Source organism: Cetorhinus maximus, chromosome 20 (genome assembly GCF_964194155.1).
Source record: "Cetorhinus maximus chromosome 20, sCetMax3.hap1.1, whole genome shotgun sequence".
NCBI lineage: Eukaryota > Metazoa > Chordata > Chondrichthyes > Lamniformes > Cetorhinidae > Cetorhinus > Cetorhinus maximus.
Window position 1 is genome coordinate 73,512,175 of NC_135898.1, and position 13,144 is coordinate 73,525,318.

Consider the following 13,144-nt stretch of genomic DNA (forward strand, 5'->3'; position numbering starts at 1 on the left):
TAAACATGCTACCAAGTGGTGTTCAAAACTAGGGCTTTGATTGGTTTTAAGCGCAGGTGCCAAAAATAAAGAGCCTTGATCTTGTTTTTTTTTGTTGGTAGTGGGTGCATTTTGGGTGAGCTGTTTAGCCAATTCAAAGGTTGGGAGGTAGGGGTAGTCAGAGATTTATGCTGTATCAGGCTGAACCAGGCTGAACTTAATCTGTGAGTTCTTGATGCTGATACTGGGCATCATAATGTTACCTTTCCAAAACTAACACCCAGCTGGACACACCAACTTTGATCTCAGATCGATTTTAAATGTTAAGATTAAAAAAAAACAGATATGAAGCTTATTTTTCTTTGTGACAACTATGGTAAAGTCACAAAATGAACATTTAGGGTTTTTTTTATATTTCTCCTTTTTTAGTTTATAAAACAAGAAAACAATGTCCATTGTCAAGCATGTCCAATGATAAGTCATTGTGTTGCAGTTGCCACAGTTCTTTCCTCTCTGTGACCAATGTTTGTGCTGCTTTCCGCCTTTAAAATAGTGCGATGTGAGGAGATAACGGCTCCATGCTCCAAATAATCCACCTGGTCACTGCACACCTAACATGTAGAAAACTCCAAATGGAACAAAAAATGTCTGCTAAAGAATTTGAACAAGCAATGTCCTATTATGTTGGGAACTCTATCGGAGACCGTTGAAATATCAATTAAAAACAGCAAGCGTTCGACAAACTCAGCAGGTCTGGCAGCATCTGTGGCGAGAGGAAGGGAGCTAACGTTTGGAGTCCAGTGTGACTCTTTCCGAAGTTCCGAAGAAGAGTCAGGTTGGACTCAAACGTTAACTCTGTTTTTCTCTCTCCACAGATGCTGCCAGACCTGCTGAGTTTTCCCGGCACATCCTGTTTTTATTTCATATCTCCAACATCAGCAGTATTTTGCCTTTTATTTTGGAGTTGACATACCATTTATTACGACAGTGTTAGGATGTTGTTCGGTATAAATGTTGATGACCAGATATAAGGAATAACTGAGGAATTTCTGAGTGATGAATATGGGCAAGTAAACTGACAACATGACTAAAGATGCAGGTACCAGGTTGTCATACCCGGGCTTCAACTTTTTTTTAATGTTATTTGCCTTCACACTGCCACTTCTACACTTGGCAAACATCAGCAGGGGGTCAATTTAATCATGGGTGACGTTCAAACCAACAGTAATGAGTTAACCGATGTTGAAGCATTTATGTGTTGTGTGAGTTTAAATACAGCAACAAGCTACAACCGCCTCCCCTACCGCCCCAAAAAAGGGGAAACATTCAGAGTGGGAAAGGCAGTATAATTGAAACAACTCTTAGAGCAAACTGAAATCTATTACAGATCCAAAGAGTGCAAGATGAACAGAACATTCTCTATCTGGTTATCTGGTTCGGATGATACAACTCGCGTTCCATCCATCCGATCGATTTATAACCTGTTTTGTTCATATCTGTCGGCTGAGCACTTTTGTCTAAAATTTTTAGTCAACGATCGCCTCAAATCACAAGAAGGCATGCAGCAGGTTGGTTGACACAGAGGAGAGAACTTTCTTTTTTGAGATGGGTCTTTATAATGAATAACATTCCCGACATGTAGATGGCAACTGCATTTGTTGGAAAGCACTGGAGGTATAACTTCGCCCTACGTTTTGCGCTTTGACATATTTTTTTTCAGTAAATCTGTGTTCTCAAGGGGCTGAGGTTTCAGTTTGAACCTTGAAGCATCTGAATATTCTTTTATTCCTCCCGATTTCTTTCCGTGAATATTAACTGCAGGAATTCTCCCTCTTCTCCCCAGAACAAGTCCATTCTCATGGGAGTTGCTGCACACGACCAACTAAACCCCAGCTCCACCTGATTTCAGCATGCCAAGTTCCCGGTAGCCCTCCCCCCCCCACTCCATACAGTGAAGATGCTGTCAGATGTCCATGTCTGAAGATAGTGCCATTAATCACCCAGTGTCCGAGCAGATAACACCAAAAACTGGAAGGGGCTGGGGGGTAAACTGCTGCTCTTAAACCCATATAGTTTCGGCAACATTTCAGTAAGACCATAGTGATTGCTGCACGCTATTGGCCAATTCCTCTGTTGTGTGTGTGTGTTAAAGGATGAATTCCTCGTGGTCAAGGAGGGCTGGTAACGAAGCCCTGTCCTCCGAGGCGACCCATGTGCTCTCCCCGGCTGCAGATCCGTTCGGTGGTCCTCTGCACACCATCGAGCCTTGGAACTTCAAACTGTTGGCGACTTTAATGTTTTTTGTGACGTTTTTATCACTTTCTGAGAACTTCACCGTCCTGCTGGTGACCTACAGGTTTAAGCAGCTGAGGCAGCCCCTGAATTACATTATTCTCAACCTGTCCGTGGCCGATTTCCTTGTGTCGCTCATCGGCGGGACCCTGAGTTTTATCACCAATCTCCACGGATATTTCTTCCTGGGGGCCTGGGCGTGCGTTTTGGAAGGTTTTGCTGTAACTTTTTTCGGTAAGTCCTTTTACTTTGAGAAGTTTGTTGCTGACCGTGGAATCCAATTGTTTTGTGGCAAATAAGATATATTTGCCCTAATAGAGGAAGCAAAAAAAGTCTGGTGCAGGAAGCTAGGAGAGGCATATGGCGATTTAATCCCCGTTTCTACACACCGCACACTTGGCACGGCAGAGTGCTCGAAACGTTAACTCTTTGTCTTCCCCTCCACAGATGCTGTTAGACCTGCTGAGAGTTTTTGCAGCATTTTCTGTTTTGCTTACTGCAGAGTGTTAAATGCTTCCTGTAAATGCCGCTCTAGCCACGCGTTATGAGATGAAAAGTTCAGTTGCTTTTCGCTATGAACACGGTGGACAGCGGACAGAGTGCTAAGTCTCCAGTGCCTGGGAGCTCAGACTTTACAATAGGTGATGTGGATTCTCGCTGACAGTCACGACTGCCCTAACATCAATTTTATCCATTCGATCTAAAGCAGGCTGTTTCATTAGCACACGGTTGAAGAAGGGCTTGTACAGATCCCCCTCCTGTCAAACCTCTTTGCTGTGTTGAATTTGCCGAGTCCCCCAATCGCCTCAAGGTAGGGCGATTGTAAACGGTCCCCTCCAGAGGAGGATGCAGTTGCATTGGGAGCTTCAGCGCTGCGGCTGGTGCAGCGGAATGAGATCTGCACATCACCTATAATGTTTAATTTCAGAGCAGGAGGCAAGGTAATGTGCTGAATCAAAACACCACCATTGTGGTGGAAATTGCATCAATTTCTAGCTGTTGTGATTAAAAATCCACAAATCGCCCCATGCGATCCGTGTAACAGCGGGGCCACAGTGCAAACATTCAGGCCGTTAACAGCTCAGCGTGGGGCTGATGCCTCTGCACCCGTCCTGTCCGTGTTGGCTCAAACTTCAGTCTGCTTTCACATGAGCAAAAGTTTCACGGTTAGTCGGAGCTCCGAGGAACCAAACATGTTTTACATTCCACCCCAGGAGTCGCTGCTTCCCAGAATTATTGGAAATTCCCCCACCCCCCCCCCCAGTAAGTATTGGAATGACAGGCAGAAAAAAAATATGCAAGTTATTGGTCACTATTGTCCACACGTTGTGGGCAAGATTTTCGTGTTTACTGCCTGGGCGTCGTGGACCCGCCTGGACGCAGCACAGAGAGGAAAAACTGGTGGGGAGGGTACAGAAGCCATATACATCCAGTGAAAATCTGGCCTCTTCGTGTGGACACTTTTGCAGTGATATCTCGGTGTGAAGTTTCTCAAATTGGATTTAAGTGAGTGTAACTGGGAGGGGCATAGAGTGCGGTTCTCGGCTGGTCCTTTTCACTGCATGGAAATTTTAAATCACTTCTTTTCACTGTCAGAAGAACCAGTCGCCCTGTCAACTCTCAGTTAACATTAAAATGTAAGCACCATGTGGATACCAGGTGAGTGCAATCTAAGTGGGTGGAAACTTCACAGAGAGCCAGCTTTGTATCCACTAACACACAGCTCAATATATCTTGTGGCCCAAGGGTGGCAGTGTAAAACTTTAGCAGTTTGTGCTAGTAGTATAGAGTCCTGAATATTGTCTTTTTACTGTATCTTTGGTGTTACTATTCCTGCCTAGGTGATCTTACACCACTTTGCTTGCACTGTCTACACCATGAAGTCCATCTTGAATTAGCTAAAAAAAAAGAAACTATCATGTGTTCTTAGGCCTTTGTATTGAAAATATCTAACTGCTGTTGAAGGCTGATAACCATTACGCTCAAGGTGCGTTTTTTAGGTGTTGAGTTAGAAATGGATGCAATTTCCACCAGGATGATGTTTTAATCCAGCACATTACCTTATCTCCCGTTCTGAAATTAAACATTATTGGTGTCATGCAGACCTCATTCCGCTGCACTACCTGCAGGGCTGAAGCCCTCAATGCAACTGCAACCTCCGATAGAGGGGATTGTTTGCTGGGCACCTCTAAGACAGAAGGTTATGGGTTCAAGTTTCACTCCACAGCTGGAGTACAGAAATCAAGGCTGATGTTCCAGCGCAGTAATGAGGGAGTGCTGCCACTTTTGGAAGTGCTGTCTTTTGGATGAACCTTGGCCAATATTTATCCCCCAGTCAACATCAGAAAAAGAAATGATCTGGTCATTATCTCTTTGCAGTTTGTGGGAGCTTGCTGTGTGCAAATTGGCTGCTGCATTTCCCACATTACAGCAGTGACTACACTTCAAAAAGCACTTTATTGGTTGTAAAGCACTTGGGATCATTGTGTGGTTGTGAAAGGTGCTATAGGACTTAATTTTAGGGAATGAAGCCAGGCAAGTGTTGGAGGTATCAGTGGGGGAAGCATTTTGCAGATAGTGATCTCTGTTAGATTCAAGGTTGTGATGGAAAAGGACAAGGATGGGCCATAAATCAGAGTTCTAAATTGGGGGTAGGCCGATTTTAATAAGATCAGATATGAATTGGCCAGAGTGGACTGGGAGCAGCTTCTTTTAGGTAAATCTGCATCAGAGCAGTGGGACTCATTCAAGAAGGAAATAGGGAGAGTACAGGGCCAACATATTCCAGTAAAGACAAAGGGTGGAACCAACAAATCCAGGGAACCCTGGATGTCGAGGGATATACAGGACTGTATAAAGAGAAAAGGGGAGGCTTATGGCAGATACGGAGGGCTCAAAACAGTAGAAGCCCTAGAGGAGTTAGAATGTGTAGGGGGGAACTTAAAAAGGAAATTAGGAGAGTAAAAAGGGGCATGAAAATACATTGACAGGTAAAATAAAGGAAAATCCAAAGTTATTTTACAAGTACATTAAGAGTAAGAGGATAACTAGGGAATGAATATGGCCCATTAAGGACCATAGTGGTAATTTGTGTGTGGAGCCGGAAGATGTAGGTAGGGTTCTAAATGAATACTTTGTGTCGGTGTTCACAAGTGAGAGGGGCGACGTGGTATGGAAATCAGGGAGAAGGACTGTGATATAATTAAAGAAATTAGCATAGAAAGGGAGGAGGTCCTAAGTGGCCTGGCAGGCTTAAAAGTAGACAAATCTCCAGGCCCAGATGAAATGTCTCCCAGGCTGTTGAGTGAGGCAAGGGAGGAGATAGCAGGGGTGTTGGCAATAATTTTCAATACCTCTCTGGCCACAGGAGAGGTGCCAGAGGACTGGAGGACAGCCAATGTGGTACCGTTATTCAAGAAGGGAGGAAGGGACAAACCAGGGAACTACGGGCCAATCAGTCTAACCTCAGTGGTGGGGAAACTATTGGAAGCAATTCTGAGGGATAGAATTAATCTACACTTGGAGAGACAGAGATTAATCAAGGACAGTCAGCATGATTTTGTCAAGTGGAGGTCATGTCTGACCAATTTGATTGAATTTTTCGAAGAGGTGACCAGATGTGTAGATAAGGGCAATGCATTTGACGTAGTCTACTTGGACTTCAGCAAGGCTTTTGATAAGGTCCCGCACGGGAGACTGATAATGAAGGTAAGAGCCCGTGGGATGCAAGGCAATCTGGCAAACTGGATCCAGAATTGGCTGAGTGGCAGGAAGCAGAGTGTGATGGTCGGGGGGTATTTTTGTGAATGGATGCCTGTGTCCAGTGGGGCTCCACAGGGATCGGTGTAGGATCCCTTGCTGTTTGTGGTATATATAAACGATTTAGACTGTAGGAGGGTTGATCAGTAAGTTCGCGGATGACACGAAAATTGGTGGGGCGGTAGATAGTGAGAAGGATAGCCTTAGATTACAGGAGGATATAGATGGGCTGGTCAGATGGGCTGATCAGTGGCAAATGGAATTTAATCCGGATAAGTGTGAGGTGATGCACTTGGGCAGGATAAACAAGGCACAGGAATACACGATGAATGGTAGGACCCTGGGAAGTACCGAGGATCAGAGGGACCTTGGTGTACATGTCCACCGGTCCTTTAAGGTAGTGGGACAGGGAGATAAGGTGGTTAAGAAGGCATATGGGATACTTGCCTTCATTAGCCGAGGCATAGAATATAAGAGCAGGGAGGTTATGCTGGAACTGTATAAAACGCTAGTTAGTCCACAGCTAGAGTATTGCGTGCATTATAGGGAGAATGTGATTGCACTAGAGAGAGTGCAGAGGAGATTTACCAGGATGTTGCCTGGGCTGGAGAGTTTTAGTTATGAGGAGAGATTGGATAGACTGGGGTTATTTTCCTTGGAGCAGAGGAGATTGAGGGGGGACATGATTGAGTTCTGTAAAATTATGAGGGGCACAGATAGGGTAGACAGGAAGGAACTTTTGCCATTGGTGGAGGGATCAATAACCAGGGGGCATAGATTTAAGGTAAGGGGCAGGAGGTTTAGAGTGGATGTGAGAAAGAATTTTCTCACCCAGAGGGTGGTGGGAATCTGGAACTCACTGCCTGAAAGGGTGGTAGAGACAGAAACCCTCATAACATTTAAGAAGTATTTGGATGTGCACTTGCGATGCCATGGCACACAAGGCTTTGGGCCTAGTGCTGGGAAATGGGATTAGAATAGTTAGGTACTTGTTTGACCGGCGCAGACTCGACGGGCCGAAGGGCCTTTTTCTGTGCTGTAGACCTCTATGACTCTATGACCCTATAAATGCAAACCTTTTCTTTTCTGTACTATTTGGCTTCTGTGGAATCTATTTATATGGGTATTCTGAAATCCTCACATCACACAGAGGAAAGAGGGCATTGCCATTTCACTTCTTTATCATGCAATAAATGTCTGAAAGCAATTCACAGGGCAGAAATGTTTGCTGAGCAATAGCAAAAAAAATGTTTCAGCAGATTCCACCAAGCATGGTTAAAGAGATAGGATCGACAAGGCTTTTGAAGCTGGGGAGATAAATAATGTATGAAGTTTAACAGGGGATCAAGCTGACTGAACTCTACATTTAGTAATGGAATGAAGGAACCAGGATATTTGAGGGAGCATAGAATCTTACAGTAGAGAAGGAGAACTTTTGGCTCATCATGCCCGTGTCACCTCTTTGAAAGAGCTATTCAATTAGTCCCATTCCTCTCTCTTTCCTCATAATGTTGTAAAATTTTCTGCTTCAAGTAGGTATCCAATATCTTTCTGAAAATTACCACTGAATCTGCTCTCAACATAATTTCAGGCAGTGCATTCCAGATCACAGAAACGCCATGCTGCATAAATATTCTGTCACTGCTGCTTCTTTTGCCTGTGATCTTAAATCCGGTTACCGCCTCTCCTGCCACTGGAAACAGGTTGTCCTTATTTACTCCAACAAAACCTTCCAGGAATTTGAACACCTCTATAAAATCTCCCTTTAACTTTCTCTCTCTGCAAGGTCTTGACATTCTTCCTGAAGTGTAGCACCCAGAATTAGCCACAATGCTGTAGTTGGGGCCAAACCAGTAATTGCTAAACATTTAGCATATCTTGCTTGCTTTTGTTCTTTATGCCAAAATTTATAAAGCCAAGGATCCCACATTGTTTTTCAACAGCCTTCAATGATTTGTGTGCGTACACCCCAGGTTTCTATGTTCCTGCACATCCTTTAAAATTGCACCATTTAATTTACATTACTTCTTCTCATTCCTGCTGCCAAAATGAATGACTTTGCGCTTCCCTGCATTAAATTTTGTCTGCCATGTTTCTGTCCATTTCACTAGTCTGCCTATGTTCTCCTGAAGTCTGTTACTGTTATAGTCACTGAGTTCATGGGAATTGGGGATGAGTAGTGTTAAGGAACTATCATATATTTCCTGATATTACTGTGGGATACTTTAAAGCAGGCTTATGTTGGTGTATGTGTATGGTTCTGTGTGTGTGGCTAATTTAATTAAACTAGGGATGATTAGATTGCAAGATTTAAATTATCAAAGAAGTTGGGTATAAAACAGGCATTTGAAATGGGGATGTGTAAACTAGAGTGAGGTCTCAACAGAGGTGGTATGAATGAAATTTGCATTTTTAAATAAGTGGAAAAGGTGTTTGATTTTTAAAGGGACATGCTAAATGTTTGCAACAGGCAAGATAAATAAGGCAAGGTTATTACATTGATTTTTACCAAAAGTGCTGGCCATACTGAGAATATGAAAGATTTTTATATTCTGGGAAAAGTAACTTCTAAAGACAAGTGGAAACAATGGGATTTACAAATGAAAAGGCGTAAAATATAGTTAAAAAATGATGGAAGGCTGTGTGAGGTGTGGCCATATGAGATCCTGAAAGGTGACTATGTAAAACGAACTTGGAGGAAAAAACCTCTAGCCACCCTGCAGAAGTTTACTGTTCCAGTAACCAATGTTGTGTTGAAAGCCTTTGAAATTCCATTGTCCACTGGGTGCTTGTGGTAATATTGCTGGATCACATTATAAATTTGGAATCTATTTGGACTGTTGCCTTAAAGGGGGTGCGTAGTTGGGAGTCTGGTTAAGTAGAAATTTATGGAACTATTGTAACTGTGTAACTGTAATCTTGTGTGTGTTTAAATTTGTTCTTTTTTGTTAATAAATGTTTTAACTTAATCTTTAAAACCTTTGAAGGTGGAGTGCACTCATTGCTTCTGACTTCAGTACACAAGCCTTCTCACAATAAATACAGCTTGCAAAATTGTTGTGATAGCGTGGCCAAGTATCCCTTGTGGATTTGTCAGCCTGGCAAATATTCTGAAATTGCTGCCCATATCTTAACAAAATGGGGGCTCGTCCAAGATTTTTAAAATTCCTTGATTGGTTTTGAGTTGTTGAATCTTAAGGCTATGAGTACGAGAAGAACATTAAACTCGGGAGTTGGTGTTGAGGGATTTTAAAGTGGTTAGACTGCAAAAATGGCTTTAACAATTGCCAAGACTTTTCTGGGAGTAGCAGATGTAACCCTGCTTTGTTTACAAAAAGTAACTAAGGCATAGTTAACAGAATTGGTGGGTAAGTTGCAGTTAGGATTAACCGCAGGGGCAAAGAAAGCGGACATAATTGAAATAATAGTGCAGCATTTGAAATTGGAAGGGATACCTGAAACTAGTGAATCACAGCTGGAGGTAGTGAGACTTCAGTTACAAATGAAGAAACTTGAACATGAACAAGCAATGCAAATGGGAAAACTTGAATTAGAGATGAAAGGGAAAGAAAGAGAATTGGAATTGAAAAGGTTAGAGGTGGAAGAAAAGGATAAGGAAAGAGAACGAACATTTAAAAGGGAGCAAGCAGAGAGGCAGAAGAGGGAAAGAAAACAGGAAAGGGAATTGGAACTGCAGAAATTAGCAATGGAGAAAAGAGAAAAAGGAAAGGGAAAGGGAATACCAGCTTAAAAGGCCAGAAGTTAAAAAAGAGATTTCAGATGCTGAGGAAGGTTCTGATGTGGAAACAAGTATTTTTAACTCAAAGCCCAATGGGGAGATATTTAAATTTGTGCAGGCTTCTCTGAAGTTTGAGGAAATGGATGTAGAGACATTCTTTATTTTGTTTGAGAAGATAGCCAAGCAAATGAAATGGCCACAGGAAATCTGGACATTGCTTTTACAGTCTAGGTTTGTAGGTAGAGCTCATGATGTATATGCATCGCTGTCAGAAGAACTATCAGTGGACTGTGAGGTAGTAAAAAAAGGCTATTTTGAGTGCAATTGAGTTGGTTCCTGAGGCGTACAGGCAGCAATTTCAGAATATAAGGAAAAAGCCTGATCAGACTTATATTGAGTTTGAGAGACTAAGGCAAATTAATTTTGACTATTGATTTTTGAATATTGGTACTAAAGATAGAGACAACATAAGCAGCTCTTAGAGAAGTAATTACTTTGGAAGAATTTAAAGAATAATTTCCTTTGGTAGTTAGAACTCATGTGGAAGAACAGAGGATTAAAACGGCTAGGAAAGCAGCAGAGATAGTTGATGATTATGAGCTAGTTCATAGATCAAAACCTTTTTTCCCTTTAAGTCCAAGAAGGTTAGGAAGTGGGAAAGTGAAAGGAAGGCAGGTAGTCAGCGAAGAGAAGGAGCAGTTCAGGAAGTTTTGCCTCAGTCCAGAAGGAAGGTGCGGAGGGTAGAAGTGACACTCAAAGACTTCAATGTTTTCACAGTAATAAGGTAGGGCACACAGTCAATGTGTTGGAGGTTACAGGGAAAACCTATTGCAGTCGTTGGAATGCAGAAAGGTTCTGGAAATAGGAGTACTGTGTGTTCTGAGATTCGGAAGCAGGAAAAGACAGTGGTTTGTGTACAGGTGGATCAGGAAAAATCAGTGGTAGGTAAAGAAGTGGGAACGTGTTCTCAATTTACCCAAGGGAGTTCTGAAGGACAGGTTGTAGAAATGTTTAAAGATTTTGTGTATGAAGGGAAAGTCTTTCCATGTGTACAGGGTGGAGCAGGCAAAGATGTTAAAGTATTAAGGGATACAGGGGCTAGTCAATCTTTAATGTTATAGGATAATGCTGTTTGTTGTCCAGAGGGAGCATTGCAGGAAAGAGTGGTTATGTGGAATTCATGGAGACGCTAAACCTATTCCATCGCGGAAGGTAAATTTAAAGAGTACGTTGAAAACAGGTGAAGTGATTGTTGGAGTAGTGAAAACATTGACCATGGCAGGGGTTCAATTTATCTTAGGTAATGACATAGATGGGTCACAGATGTTGGTGATGCCTACCATAGTCGAGCAGCCTGTGGCGATGCATTCAACAGAGATGTTGCAGAAAAAGCATCCTGGATTGTTTCCAGATTGTGTAGTAATCAGATCACAAACTCATAGGTTGAAATTGGATGAGGAGGTATCTAAAAGGCAGGGGAAGGATGCTGACATCCAATTAGCTGGATATGCCTTTGAAAAGATTATGCAGGAAGAGAAGGTTGAAGAGAATGAGGCAGAAGTGTTTAGCTCAGTGAAATTGGTAGAGTTACAGCAAAAGGATTTACGAATAAAGAAGTTATGTTAAACAGCTTAGTTGGAAACAGAGGCAGAATGTATTCCAGAGTGTCATTACCTTAAAGGTAATGTGTTAATGAGGACTCCAGCAGATGAGAAGTGGATGATAGTACATCAAATAATTATACCAACTGGATACAGAAATGAAATATTGAGAGTAGCTCATGAAATTCCAATAGCTGGACATTTAGGAATTAGGAAAACTCAGGCAAAAATACAAAAACATTGTTATTGGCTTGGACTGCATAAAGATGTAGTCAACCTCTGTAGAACATGTCACACATGTCAGGTGACAGGAAAACCTCAAGCAGTGATTAAACCTGCACCTTTAATTCCAATTCAAGCATATGAAGAACCTTTTACCAGGGCCCTGATTGATTGTGTAGGGCCCCTCCCTAAGATCAAAAGTGGAAATCAGTACTTGCTGACGATCATGGAAGTGTCCACTAGATTTCCGGAAACAATACCTTTATAAAATATTACATCAAAGAGAGTTGTAGAGGAGCTGACCAAAGTTTTCACAAGATATGGGTTACCAAAAGAAATACAGTCGGATCAGGGTTCAAATTTCATTTCACCGCTGTTTAAGGAAGTAATGAACAGCCTGGGGATAAAACAGTTTAAGTCATCAGCTTATCACACTTTACCAAACTTTAAAAACTATGATGAGGGCTTATAGTCAGGCTACCCACAGGACTGGAATCGGGAGATTTCATCCTTGTTATTTGCAATTAGGGATGCTCTAATGAATTGACAGAGTTTAGTCATGAGGTGAGGGGACCACTTAAGTTGACTCAGGAGAAACTAATGGGTCAGAGTTCAGAAACTACTCTCCTGGATTATGTGACAAAATTCAGAGAAAGATTGAAGAGAGCATGTGAGTTAGCTAAGGAACATTTAAAGATATCACAGCGGGTGATGATGCCAAATGCAGATAAGAGAACCAAACCACTTAGTTTTGTTGTTGGAGATAAGGTGCTTGTTTTGTTACCAGTGTCATGTGACCATCAAAAGCAATGTTTAGTGGGCCTTATAGGATTGAAAAGAGACTGAGTGAAGTAAATTATTTAATAAATACTCCAGATAGAAGAAAGAAGCAGAGGGTGTGTCATGTAACTATGTGTGTCACATGACAGAGAAGATAACCAAAAGGCGGTATTAGTAGCAGTAGATAAAGAGAAAGAGGTAGAAATGAAGGATTCTGAAATTGATTTTTCTCTAAGCAAATTGGGCAATGAGGGGGTACTTTCGAATTTAGATGTAATATTGTAATACCTTCCAGACAACTGTCAAAGTGATTTGGAAAAGCTATTGCAGTCACACAAAGCTATGTGTGAGAATAAGCTGGGGAAAATAAATTTAGCTACACATGATGTAAATGTGGGGGATTCAGTTTCAATAAGGCAACAACCAGAAAGATTAAATCCAGTAAAATTGGCTCAAGTGAAAAAATAAATCAAATTCATGCTTCAGAATGACATCATACAGTTTAGTTGCAGTAACTGGAGTTCATCTATTGTGATGGTGTCAAAACCAGATGGAACACAAAGACTGTGTGTGGATTATAGAAATGTAAATGCAGTGACAAAAGCAGATTCATATCCTTTTCCATGGTTGGAAGATTGTATTGAGAAAGTGGGACAATCAGAGTTTATCACAAAGATTGACTTGCTGCGAGAATATTGGCAAGTACCGTTACTGGAAAGAGCAAAAGAGATATTGGCTTTTGTAACACCAGGTAGACTGCATCAGTTTAAAG

At 41.9% G+C, this 13,144-nt stretch overlaps 1 protein-coding gene across 2 annotated transcripts in view; it reads left to right on the plus strand.

Annotated features, from left to right (window-relative positions):
- Positions 1 to 1,971: 1,971 nt before the first annotated feature.
- Positions 1,972 to 13,144, plus strand: part of valopa (vertebrate ancient long opsin a) — a 37,885-nt gene continuing 26,712 nt past the window's right edge. For both annotated transcript variants that reach the window (XM_078564918.1, XM_078564919.1), the window contains exon 1: positions 1,972 to 2,505. In XM_078564918.1, coding sequence (XP_078421044.1) covers positions 2,133 to 2,505 — 373 coding nt within the window. In that variant the 5' untranslated portion in view covers positions 1,972 to 2,132. The remainder of the gene's footprint in view (positions 2,506 to 13,144) is intronic.